This window comes from Mobula hypostoma, chromosome 10, assembly GCF_963921235.1.
Source record: "Mobula hypostoma chromosome 10, sMobHyp1.1, whole genome shotgun sequence".
Lineage (NCBI taxonomy): Eukaryota > Metazoa > Chordata > Chondrichthyes > Myliobatiformes > Myliobatidae > Mobula > Mobula hypostoma.
Genome location: NC_086106.1, coordinates 89,493,791 through 89,507,086, shown reverse-complemented (window position 1 = coordinate 89,507,086; position 13,296 = coordinate 89,493,791). Strand labels below are relative to the sequence as shown.

The window sequence follows — 13,296 nt, the reverse complement described above, 5'->3', positions numbered from 1 at the left end:
AGAAATTTCAAAGATACACAGCTTTTGTTTTTACTTGTTGTTACTGGTATTATGCTTATAAGACTTTGTGCCAAATGCAGACATTCACATATTTTGTCTTAAGCTTTCTTTATTGGCTAAAGTTTTGGCACCGACAAGATGACATGAAAAGGAAAATTCTCTATGCTGTCTTGTTCAGCCTAAAATCTACAGTGTACCTCTCTGGCAGATGCTGCAAGTGAAGGATCCCTATGACTCAATTGCTGCCTGAGCAGGCGTACTTTTTCACCAGAATGTGAAACAATTGTCTAATCGTTATCCAGAATATTCACCAAGAGCATTGTAAGGTTATCATGCCACATTTTACAAGTGTTTATATGAAAACAGCATGATCAGAAATCTTTGTTTAGTTTGACATACTTGTCAAGGAGCTACCAATGTTTCCAGTATATCACCTGGAAATAATTTTTATAAAACCAAAATGTTCAACTGGAAATTGTGACATATTATACAAATTGTTAACTCTTGTAATCTTAATTTAGTGTCTCAAGATTTTGACATACTGATTCTGCCTGATAGGAATGCACTTTGAAAAGGTCCTTTTCCACATCATTCTTAAGAACATTTACATCTGATTTGCCATCAGATCCAGCTATTAGTTTCGCATATAACATTTCCAAACTCTGTGGAGATCATGTAGACAGAAGGGAAAAAAGATGCACATTGTTATTAACTTTCTTAATGCAATAAGAAGTAATAGGAAGTTTTTTAAATACTCATGTTATTGCATTTGTGAGAAAATTATATATTTATACAGCAAGCTTGGAAATCATTTCTGGCAGTTATTGTAATCACTAGCCAACTCTAAAATCAATCTACATCAAAATAATAGCAGTCAAGTTCAAAGTAAATGAACTTTGAAATTTGAGGCAACAATGTAATTTGCTTGTCAGCACTAACTAAAAAGAAACTTTGTACATCAGCAACAGATTATGGAATTGAAGCTTAATTTGACAGGGCAGTGAGATGCAAATCACAGTGCAGCCTCCCTCAGTAGGTGGCCAAATAACCATAGCTATGAGCACAGAATAACCATACCATTCAACTTTATGCATCAGGAACTCTGAAGGGGACTGATTTCACATTCCAATCTGCTGTTATTATATCACGAATCAGGTCAACAATGCCCTGTTTGCCAGTGCTAAAAGTAAAACACCTTTATTTTTCCAGATAAAATGGCCTACTCTCTTGTAGAATTAGATTGCCACCTAGAGCAAAGTTAAGAGAACTTCAGATATAAAAGGCCATGAAGAAATAACATGGGCATGAGAAACAGATTGCAAAAGTGTTGTCTCATGGAATAAAGCAAAGGAGGTTTGAAACAAGGAGGAAGACATTGGCGATGGGCATGTCCCCCCATCCCCCCCACTCCATTTTGTTTTCCCCTATTACTTTGGCTCTGAATGGCTGAATGGTGGTGAGGGGCAGCTGTAACACTTACAACAGTTGCAGAAATAAGTGTATGGAGGGATATCTAGTCAAAAAATGACTACACTCCCAATGTGGCCTCCTCTACATCAGTGAGACCTAATGCAGACTGAGGGATCACTTCGTCAGACACCTTTGCCCCATTCGCTGCAAGAGCCAGAATCGCCCAGTGGCCATCCATCTTAATTCTACTTACCATTCCCACATTGACGTGTCTGTCCATGGACACATCTACTGCCACGTTGAGGCCAGATGCAGATTGGAGGAGTAACACCTCAGATGGTCTCCAACCTGATGGCATCAACATCAATTTCTCTAACTTCTGGTAACCACTTCCTCACATCACCTCTCATTCCCTTACCCTGTTGTCTCTGTACCTTTATTTTCCCTTCCCCTGCCCTCTCACCTAGATTCACCTATCACCCACCAGCTTGTGCTCCTCCTCCTCCCTCCACCCTTATATTCTGGCTTCTGTCCAATTTCTTTTGAGTCATGAAGAAGGGTCATGCACCAAAACATCTCTCTCCACAGATGCTGTCTGACCTGCTGAATTCCTAGAGGTGGTTCCCGGCCCAAAATGTTATCTATTTGCTCTTTTCCACAGATGCTGTCTGACCTGCTGAATTCCTACAGAAGGTGGTTCCCGGCCCAAAATGTTATCTATTTGCTCTTTTCCATAGATGCTGCCTGGCCTGCTGAGTACTTACAGGATTTTGTGTGTGTTGTTTTTTGTCAAGAAGTATTTGTGGAAGGAGAACCTATGTTAATATTTCAAGTTAATGACCTTTTATCAGAACACATGCTGAATATTTCCAGAATTCTGTTTTTAAACCCCACAATTACATGTGGAAACTTTCATATAGTAAGTCAAACATATACAGTATAAAACATCTCTGTAACTGCACTTGTTCATCTTCCTGTTTTACACTCTTCCAGATTTGTTTCTTAAGCAGCAATGAAAATAATTGCGTCACCTGGACAACTTTGATTCCCCTTCCAACTCCCTTTCAAGGAGAATTTTTTTGTTTTCTTCTCCTCTTTATCTTGCTACAAATTAAAGCATGTTGTTTTCTCACTTTTCAAGTTTTGATAAAAAGTTAAATGATCTGAAACTTTAGTTCTGTTTCTCTTTTCACTATCTGACCTGTTAACTAACCCCAGCATTTTTGTTTGTATTTCATATTTCTAGCGTTTCATTTTTTTTCCTTTCCAATTATTTGGAACGCCTGCCTCCAGGGAGCAGAATGATTGACTACTATTCCTCCTCAACTCCCTCACTATACTCCCTCTATTAAAGCTAAGACAGATTTGGTTCAGATTTTGATATCCCACCTAACCCAATCCCTGTAAAGCTTGCTAACTCATGATCAACCAAGAACAAATTTAATCATTACAATGTAGGACTCTCCTTCCAACGGCATTTTGCAGCATCATCCCTTCTGCCCCACTCTGCAACTCCCACCAAAGGACCCCAAACCAGACTACTGAACTCATGGGTCCCAATATGCCTCCCTATTTGTCAGCTATGTGGAACTGTCTATGTTCCAAGCCTACACAGGTGTATCATCCTGCAGTTTTCCTACACTACATCAACAACTGCATTTGGTGCTGCTTCCTGCACCCATGCTGAACTCGTCGACTTCATCCACCTTGCCTCCAACTTCCACCCTGCCCTCAAATTTAAAACACCTCCCTCCCCTTTCTCGATCTCCATCTCTATCTCTGGAGACAGCTTATCCATGGATGTCTATTATTAACCCATGGACTCTCACAGCTACCTGGGCTCTACCTCTTCCCATCCTGTTACTTGTAAAAATGCCATCCCCTTCGTTCAATTCCTCTGTCTCCACCACATCTGCTCTCAAGATGAGGCTTTCATTATAGAATGAAGGAGGTATCCTCCTTTCTCAAAGAAAGGGGCTTCCCTTCCTTCACCATCAATGATGCCCTCAACCACATTTCTTTCATTTCATGCATGTCTGCTCTTACCTAATCCTCCCAGCACCCCACCAGGGACAGAGTTCCTCTTGTCTTCACCTACCACCGTACCAGCATCTGCGTCCAGCACATAATTTTCTGAAGCTTCCGCCATATCCAACAGGATCACACCACCAAGCATATCTTTCCCTCACCTCCACTTTCTGTCTTCTGCAGGGGCTGTTCCTTACACGACTTCCTTGTCCATTCGTCCCTCCCCACTGATCTCCCTCCTGGCACTTATCCTTGCAAGCCGAACAAGTGCTACACTTGCCCCTACATCTCCTCCCACACTACCATTCAGAGCCCCAAACAGTCCTTCACCTGTGAGTCTGTTGGGTCATATACTGTGTCTGGTGCTCCCAGTGTGGCCTCCTGTATATTGGTGAGACCTGACGTAGATTGCGGGACCGCTTCACTGAGCACCTACCAGAAAAAGCAGGATCTCCCAGTGGCCACCCATTTTAATTCCACTTCCTATTCCCATTCCAATACGTCCATGGCGTCCTCCACTGTCGTGATGAGGCCACAGTTAGGTTGGAGGTACACCTTATATTTTGTTTGGGTAGCCTCCAACCTGATGACATGAACATCGATTTCTTGAACTTCCGGTAGTGCCTCCCACCCTCCTCTCCTTCATCATTTCCCACTCTCACTTTATTTCCTTCCCTTTACCTCCCTCTGGTGCTCCTCCCCACTCCTCTTTCTTCCACAGTCTTCTGTCTTTTTCACCAGTCAACTTCCCAGCTCCTTACTTCATCCCTCCCCCTTCAGGTTTCACCTATCACTTATGTTTCTCTCTCCCTTTCCCCCACCTTTTAACTCTACTCCTCAGCTTTTTTTCTCCAGTCCTGCCAAAGGGTTTTGGCCCAAAAGATTGACTGTACTCTTTTCCAAAGATGCTGCCTCGCTTGCTGAGTTCCTCCAGCATTTTATGTGTGTTGATTGGATTTCCAGCATTTGCAGATTTTCTCTTGTTTGTTACTGTCCTTCAGAAAACTTTCCCCCATAATGCTGATTGGATGACTTACATTCCTAAATTGAACATACATTCCTAAATTCTTATTTTAGCCAAAAACCAAAACCTTCTACCAGCAGGACACACTGCAACTACTGAAATGAAAATCCTACAGCATAGCAGTAGAAATCTTAACTAGGGCATTACATATTGTTCACAGAATTTCAGATGGTGACGACGAGGCTTACAGTTAACATCAGTAAGTCCAAGGAATTGATTGTGGACTTCATGAAGGGGAAGTGGAAGGAACACACACCAAGTCATTATTGAGGGATCAGCAGTGGAAAGGATATGCAGTTTCAAGTTCTTGGGTGTCAACATTTCTGAAGATCTACCCTGGGCAAAACATATTGATGCAATCACAAAGAAGGCATGAGTCACTAAATTTCATTAATAGTTTGAGTAGACTTGGTATGTCACCAAAGACACTTGTAAATTTCTACAGAAGTAACATGGAGGGGATTCTCTCTGGTTGCATCACCGTTTGGTACAGAGGGGCCATTGCACAGGATCGGGAAAAGCTGCAGAAGGGTGTAAAGTCAGCCAGCCAGCTCCATCATCGGCACTAGACTACCCGCATTGATGAAACCTTGAAAAGACGATGCCTCAAAAAGGCAGCATCCATCATTAACGACCTCCATCATCCAGGATATGTCCTCTTCTCATTGGTACCATCAAGGAGGAGGTACAGGAGCCTGAACACACACACTCAATGTTTCAGGAACAGCTTCTCCCCAGCCACCATCAGATTTCACAATGGACAATGAATCCATGAAGATTGCCTCATTATTATTTTTCCTCTCCTTCTGAATTACTTATTCATCTATTTTATTGTAATATATAGTTTTTTGGTTATTACATTCTGCAATGTACTGCTGCCTCAAAACAACAAATTACACGACATATGCTATGATATTAAATCTGATTCAAAGCACATTTATTATCAAAGAATGTATAAATTATACACCTTGAAATTTGTCTGCTTACAGGCAGCTACAAAGCAAGAAACCCAAATAACCCAATTTTTAAAAAAAGACTAAAGCCACTGTGCAGAGAAAGAGAGGGTGAGAAAAACAGATCATGCAAACAATAGAAGCAAGCCAACAGCATTCCAAACCAGGCTGAGTCCCAGATCCACTCCCAGAGCAGCCGGAGTAGGCCCAAGCAGCAGGGTAAAAACAGAGCTGGACGTTCACAGCCTTGGCGCTGTGGAGAAAGGAATGAACATTCACAGGAGAGCAAGTGAGATCAGCCCAAACTTTGCCTCCATTCCCTCAGGGTACATTCGGGCTTCCAGACCATCTGTGTTGGCGTTTAAATTGTCCAAACACCAGGTAGTGCCTCGCTTTAGGACCTGGACACTGGTGCCACGATACGCTTGTGCTACCTAGCCCAAAGCCAATCTCCATCTCACTAAATTAACTCAACGCTTGAAATGATCCAACCTCACACCCGGGTAAGGTGGACAGGCATCAAAATCTTCCGCCTCAACTCCTCTCCAAATCACTCACTCCATCTCCAGCAGCAATACAAACTCAACCTGCGACCCTGGCTCGAACCCTCAGTACCCCAGCATGGCTCATCCCCTGGACCAGCCTCACCTCTTCCTGCCTCCTCACTGTCTATGGTGATAGCTTCCCATAACTGGCTTCAGAAAAGATGTTATGAGTATTGTTTTTCGTCAAATCTCTTGCCTTTCAATCCACCAACATGCTGTCGTACATCTTCGGTAGCACCATCCTAAACCAGAAGTACTGTTTTTGATTCTGTGCTGTGATTTTGATGATGACGAATAGACCACATTCCAATGAATGTAAGGAATGACTATACAACAGTCACACATCCTGCATTCGTTTTCTTCAATGCAAAGGATATTACATATGCAATACATTGAATTGATTTGACTTTATTACTTACATCCTTCACATACATGAGTAAAAATCTTTACGTTATGTCTCTGTCTAAATGTGCAATTTATAGTAGTGTAATAAATAGTATGTACAACAAGACAGTCAAAATAGCATAGAAATACAATTGCATCAGCGTGAATTAATCAGTCTGATGGCTGAATTGAAAGAAGAGCAAAATTGAAGGAATCACTTTGCTGAGGATATACTATAGACGTAAAAGCAGCAGGAGGTGGAGAAACAGACATATACTGTAGACGAATGACAGTGGTGTGTAAGAGATATCAGCTTCCTCAGTATTAAATGATAGGCTCAGGAGAGGAGTATTTTTTAAAGTGCATCTAAATGGTTTATTTAGGCCAGCACATGGATAGTCCCACTAAGGTCAGTAGTGGATCCAATCTTTAGACACATAGTTGGGTGAATGAACGTAATATCAATGGAAGAGCATTTTGAAAACAGTGAACATAATTCGAAGTTTTAAAGTTGTTAAGGAGAAATTTGAATATACAATGGAACTTAAGGGTTCTAAATTGGGAGAAGACCCTTTCACCATGATGAGACAGGATTTGGCAACAATGGACTGGGAGTACTTACTTGCAGATACGTCTAAGTGGGAGCCACTGAAAACTAAAGCACTAAATTTAAAGCCAACATGTTTTCTTCATGATGAAAGTAAGGCAAGCAAATGCCCCTTGATGTCAAGAGGATTAGATAAAGGGAGGGGTTTGACACCACTACAGTTACGGGACATTCCCAAACATGCCAACTTCCAAGATTTAAATGCTCTAACGCTCCAGAGTATGGTGAGCTGGTGTGACCTCTTTAAGGATGTTCCTGTAAATTGATAATCATGTTTTGGGCACCAAGAATTGAGTATTAAGGAACACTCAACTAGGTTCAGTGCTCAATCGTAAGCCGACCAATGATTTCATTTAGCGTTTGTTCTGTGCTCAGTTTCTTGATCCTGTTTAAGACTGTGTCTCAATCCTAACCTCGGATACTCCAGAACTTGGGTCCAAGCCATCTTCGTCAAAAACTCTCGTCACAGTACAACTGAGCCAACACAAACCCAGCAGGATATCATAGACTATCGTCTGCTGTGACTGTCCAATGTTGTCAGGGCTGTGATGGTAGGTAGCAGTCACTACACCCAATCCCACGCGACTGCTACCATCACAGTCCTCTCGACATTGGACGGCTTAGCAGTTCCCCAGGTGGCTGCAGCTTCGGCGTTCACCCAGAGTAAGAATCTGAGGCAGTTGAAGGCTTTTGTAGACTCGTGGGCAATGGGTAATTTTGTGGATTAGAAAACGCCCATCATTTTGACATACCGCTGCAAGAGTTGAGCCAGTCCTTGCCAGCAACTGTCTTGGACAGCTGACTGCTAGGTTCTGGGCAGATCCAGCAACAGACTGTGGAATTACAGATGAGGATAGGGGAACATGTAGAAGACATTAGTTTCTATATTATTAACTCTCCACTCATAACCCTGATCCTTGGGTACCCTTGGCTGTCTCAGATTAACCCATCCATGAACTGTAGGGAGGGAGGAATCATTACTTGGTCCAATCATTGTAAGAGGCTTTGTTTACAGCATGGCGTTCCAACACCCACACTCTCTAGTGACCAACGACCTATAATGGGGTAGATTCAGTGCAAGGGAACCTGAGACTTTCTGGAGACCTAGTCCAGTCCTCAAGAGCGGACAAGCCGGTTCTGGCCAACTGGGAGCGCAAGTCCCAACACAGTCTAGTCAGAATCCCACAGGAACTACAGAGAGGAAATTTCTAGGTCAGGAGAAGACCAAGGAAATGCCTGAGCAGTCTGGGAGACTTACCACTAAGCTGAAGGGAACCAGCTGCCAGGCCTCAAGGAAGGAAAAGACTCCTTTATGCTGATCCTTGAGGCCTATTCCCAGGGATGCAAGAACCCTTTGTAACACCTTGCTGCCACTGCCTGTGGATATAGACAGGGAGTCGGACTCTGATTTGGCCACTGTTTCCACAGATGAACTTTGTGAGCTTGGAGAGAGGACTCCGAAGCCCATTGAATCACCCCTAATAGCAAAGTCTCAGGAGGTGTCTTCGAAGGAAGGTCCGGACTAGATAGCAACACCCAAACTAGTTAAAATCCCTTTTGTTTACAAGGACTTAGAGGAGATCTTCAGCAGGGGAAAGGCCTCGACTCTTCCACTGCACCAACCCTATAAGTGTGCCACACACAGACCTGTTGCCTGGTAATTGTCCTTCGTAGGGTCATTTATACATGCTCTCAGGCCCAGAGGAAAACGCCATGGAGGAGTATATAAAGGAAGCTCTTGCCACAGGCCTCATTCAGCCCTCCACCTCACCCACTGGTGCAGATATCTTCTTCGTACAAAAGAAAGATGGGAGCCTGTGGCTGTGCATGTCATGGTCCCATCTGGCAATTCCCCACCTTGCTATTACCTCAGTAATTGGCATCAATCCCCTCGTCTAATTTCCAATTATTCCCAGTTCCACTAATTACACACACCTGCCTTGCATCAGTAAATGCAGGATAAAAACCCTGTAATCACAACAAGGAGCTGCCTTTCAGAGTGGTTTTAGAAAGGGAAGGAGTTCCATGAACTCAGTGATTATGTTAGAGACTGAAATAAGGAAGGCCCAGGCAAATAGAGAATCAGTAGTGGCAGTGTTCTTTGACATTGAAAAAGCCTATGATATGATGTGGAAGGAAGGATTATTAATTAAACTGCACAAGATGGGGGTTGGTGGGAGAGTTTTTAATTGGATTAAAGATTTTTTGTTTGGCAGAAAAATTCAAGTTCAGATTGGATCAGAATTATCAAAACAGTACATAGTGGAAAATGGCACACCTCAAGGTAGTGTGATTAGCCCATTACTTTTCATGATTATGATCAATGATGTCTTCACAAAGGTACCAGTGGGTATAGGTAGGTCACTGTTTGCGGATGATGGGGCCTTATGGAAAAGAGGCAGGAACATGGACTATATAATCAGGAAACTACAAGAAGCAATTGATGAAGTGATGGAGTGGGGTTATGATTGGGGATGTAGATTTTCAGTAGATAAAACTCAAACTGTATTTTTTACCAGGAAAAGGGTTGAGGTAGGGAAGAAGTTAAGGATGTATGGGGTTGAATTAGAAAGGGTTGCATCATTTAAATTTCTGGGAGTTATATTTGATTCACGATTAACATGGGCAGACCATATCGGGAAAGTTGAGGAAAAATGTAAAAAAGTAATAAATGTGATGAGATGTTTGACTGGTAGGGAATGGGGAGCAAGTTGTTCAGCTTTGAAGAGAATGTATGTGGCTTTAGTAAGATCTGTATTGGATTATGGAAATATAGTATATGGATCAGCAGCTAGGTCTCTTATAAGGAAACTGGATGTGATTCAGGCTCAGGCCTTGAGAGTGTGCAGTGGGGCTTTTAAAACGTCACCAGTGTCAGCCCTAATAATGCCTTTGGAACTAAGAAGGATGCAACTGATGGCAAACTACTGGGCTAACTTGCAGGGGCACAATGATTCTCACCCTACTAAAGGAGTGTTGCAGGAGTGCTGGGAAAATGGGAGGTTTCAGAGGGATACCTTTAGTCGGGTAGGGAATGATATCGCGAAAGAATGTGGAGTGTTTGATCTGCGGATAAGTCCTTCAGTAGTTTATCCGGTTGTAGCTCCATGGAAGCTTGTATGGCCTGACATAGACTGGCATTTGTTAGAGGTAAAAAGGAAAGAAAGATATAAAACAGATTTGGTAAATGCATTTAACTGTCATGTGATGGAAAAGTATAGTGATTATACTCACATTTATACAGATGGTGCGAAGGAACCTGAAACAGGAGTGACAGGGTTTGGGGTGGTAATACCAGCGAAAGAAATTGGAATCAGCAGAAGAACATCTAATAAGTTAGGGGTGTTCACAGTGGAGATGCTGGCAGTGTTGGTTGCATTGCAATGGGTGCAGAAAGCCAGACCATCCAAAGCATTGATATGTTCAGATTCATCCTCAGTTCTAGCAAGTTTAAGGTCTTTTCACACAAACAGTCGGCAAGATGTACTTTATGAAGTCCTTCAGTTAGTTACAAGAATTGCAAATCAGGGAGGTCAGGTAAAATTTCTATGGGTTCCAGCACATGTAGGGGTGAAGGGGAATGAGAGGGTGGATGAGTTGGCAAAGAGGGTGTTAAAGAAAGAAAATGTGGAAACGCACATTAGTATCAGTAAAGCAGAGGTTAAGTGTGTAATCTGGGAAAAAGTCAACCGAATGTGGCAAGAAAGATGGGACAGGGAGGGGAAAGGGAGGCATTTATATCAAATACAAAAGAGTATTGCAGTTACTAGGGTAGGTAATGGAAACAGAAGAGAGGAAATTGTGTGGACTAGGTTAAGGCTGGGGCACTGTGCATTAAACAAAACATTGAAAATGATAGGGAAACACCAGACAGGATTGTGTGAGGAATGTCAGGAAGAGGAGTCAGTAGAACATGTAGTTCTGAGTTGCAGGAAGTATGGGATACAGAGAGAGATGATGAGAAATAAATTAAGGGAGTTGGGGATGCAGGAATTTACATTAAAAAGGTTGCTGGGCATGGGTGAGAGAGCACAAGTCTGGGTATTTTTAGCGTTTTTAAGGGGTACAGGGGTTTTTTTTATAGAATATGACGAATAAACAGGAATAGGATACTAGGATGGTCAAAGATGGGAGGGTGAAGTGTAGGTTTGTGTGTGTGTGTGTGCGTGTGTGTGTGATTGGGTGAAGGGATTTAGAATGTATGTCTAGTGCACATTCTGGAGCAGAGGGTGGCGGTAATGCACCATTAAGCTGGATGCCAACCGCCGTAAAACAAGATACAGACAGACAGACAAGGAGCTGCCTTGAAACAGGAGTGATAGGGTTTGGGGTGGTAATACCAGCAAAAGAAATTAGAATCAGCAGAAGAACATCTAATAAGTTAGGGGTGTTTACAGTGGAGATGCTGGCAGTGTTGGTTGCGTTGCAATGGGTGCAGAAAGCCAGACAAGCCAAAGCATTGATATGTTCAGATTCATCCTCAGTTCTAGCAAGTTTAAGGTCTTTTCATACAGTCGGCAAGATGTACTTTATGAAGTCCTTCAGTTAGTTACAAGAATTGCAAATCAGGGAGGTCAAGTAAAATTTCTATGGGTTCCAGCACATGTAGGGGTGAAGGGGAATGAGAGGGTGGATGAGTTGGCAAAGAGGGTGTTAAAAAAAGAAAATGTGGAAACGCACATTAGTATCAGTAAAGCAGAGGTTAAGTGTGTAATCTGGGAAAAAGTCAACCGAATGTGGCAAGAAAGATGGGACAGGGAGGGGAAAGGGAGGCATTTATATCAAATACAAAAGAGTGTTGCAGTTACTAGGGTAGGTAATGGAAACAGAAGAGAGGAAATTGTGTGGACTAGGTTGAGGCTGGGGCATTGTGCATTAAACAAAACATTGAAAATGATAGGGAAACACCAGACAGGATTGTGTGAGGAATGTCAGGAAGAGGAGTCAGTAGAACATGTAGTTCTGAGTTGCAGGAAGTATGGGATACAGAGAGAGATGATGAGAAATAAATTAAGGGAGTTGGGGACGCAGGAATTCACATTAAAAAGGTTGCTGGGCATGGGTGAGAGAGCACAAGTCTGGGTATTTTTAGCGTTTTTAAGGGGTACAGGGGTTTTTTATAGAATATGACGAATAAACAGGAATAGGAGACTAGGATGGTCAAAGATGAGAGGGTGAAGTGTAGGGGTGTGTGTGTGTGTGTGTGAGAGAGAGGCAATGGAGAAGTACATTAGCGAGTCCCTCACGGCGGGCATTATCAGACCTTCCTCCTCCCCGGTAGGTGCCGGTTTCTTCTTTGTAGAAAAGAAGGACGAGTGGCTTCGTCCTTGTATTGATTACAGAGGCCTAAACAGTATAACAGTTAAGAATAAGTACCCTCTACCCCTCATTAGTTCGACTTTTGAACCACTGCATGGGATCACCATCTTCTCAAAGCTGGACCTTCATAACGCCTACCATCTAGTCAGGGTGAGGGAGGGGGATGAGTGGAAAACGGCCTTTAATACACCTTTGGGCCACTTCAAATATTTGGTCATGCCGTTTGGCCTCACCAATGCTCCCGCCATTTTTCAAGCCCTAATCAATAACGTACTGAGGGACTTTATTAATCAGTTCATATTCGTTTACCTCGATGGTATCCTGATATTTTCTAGCACCCCCCAAGAACATGTTCACCACGTCCGTCGAGTCCTCCAGAGACTGTGGGAAAACCAGTTATTTGTGAAGGCGGAGAAATATGAGGTCCATGTTCCTTCTGTCAGCTTCCTGGGTTATATCATCGAGAGTGGGCAGGTGAGGGCAGACCCCAAGAAGATCCGGGCAGTGGAAGAATGGCCTAGGCCCACAACCCACAAACAACTTCAATGATTCCTTGGGTTTGCAAACTTCTACCACCGATTTATCAGAGACTACAGTCGAGTGGTGGCCCCCCCTTACCCGGCTTACCTCGCCTACTACCCCTTTCTGTTGGGACTCCGAAGCTGACTCAGCGTTCATTGACCTGAAGAGGTGTTTCACCACCACTCCCATCCTGGTCCATCCAGACCCAACCCGTCAATTCATTGTTGAGGTGGACGCCTCTGACTCCAGGATAGGAGCAGTGCTGTCCCAACAATCAAGTTCAGATGAAAAGCTTCACTCCTGCTCCTTCTATTCTCGCCAATTGTCCCCCGCCGAGCGGAATTACGATGTGGGGAATCGGAAACTCTGGCGGTCAAACTAGCATCAGAAGAATGGAGGCACTGGCTGGAGGGGGCAGAACAACCATTTGTGGTGTGGACTGATCATAAAAACCTTGGGTATATTCAGACCGCCAAACGTTTGAACTCCCGCCAGGCCCATTGG

The 13,296-nt window shown here is 43.2% G+C and overlaps 1 protein-coding gene across 1 annotated transcript in view; it reads right to left on the bottom strand.

The window, feature by feature from the left end:
• The window catches only part of tex11 (testis expressed 11), a 163,264-nt gene that overhangs the window by 88,514 nt on the left and 61,454 nt on the right, over positions 1–13,296 (bottom strand). Inside the window, exon 6 of the mRNA XM_063059816.1 lies at positions 543–662. Within this exon, the coding sequence (XP_062915886.1) occupies positions 543–662 (120 nt within the window). The remainder of the gene's footprint in view (positions 1–542; positions 663–13,296) is intronic.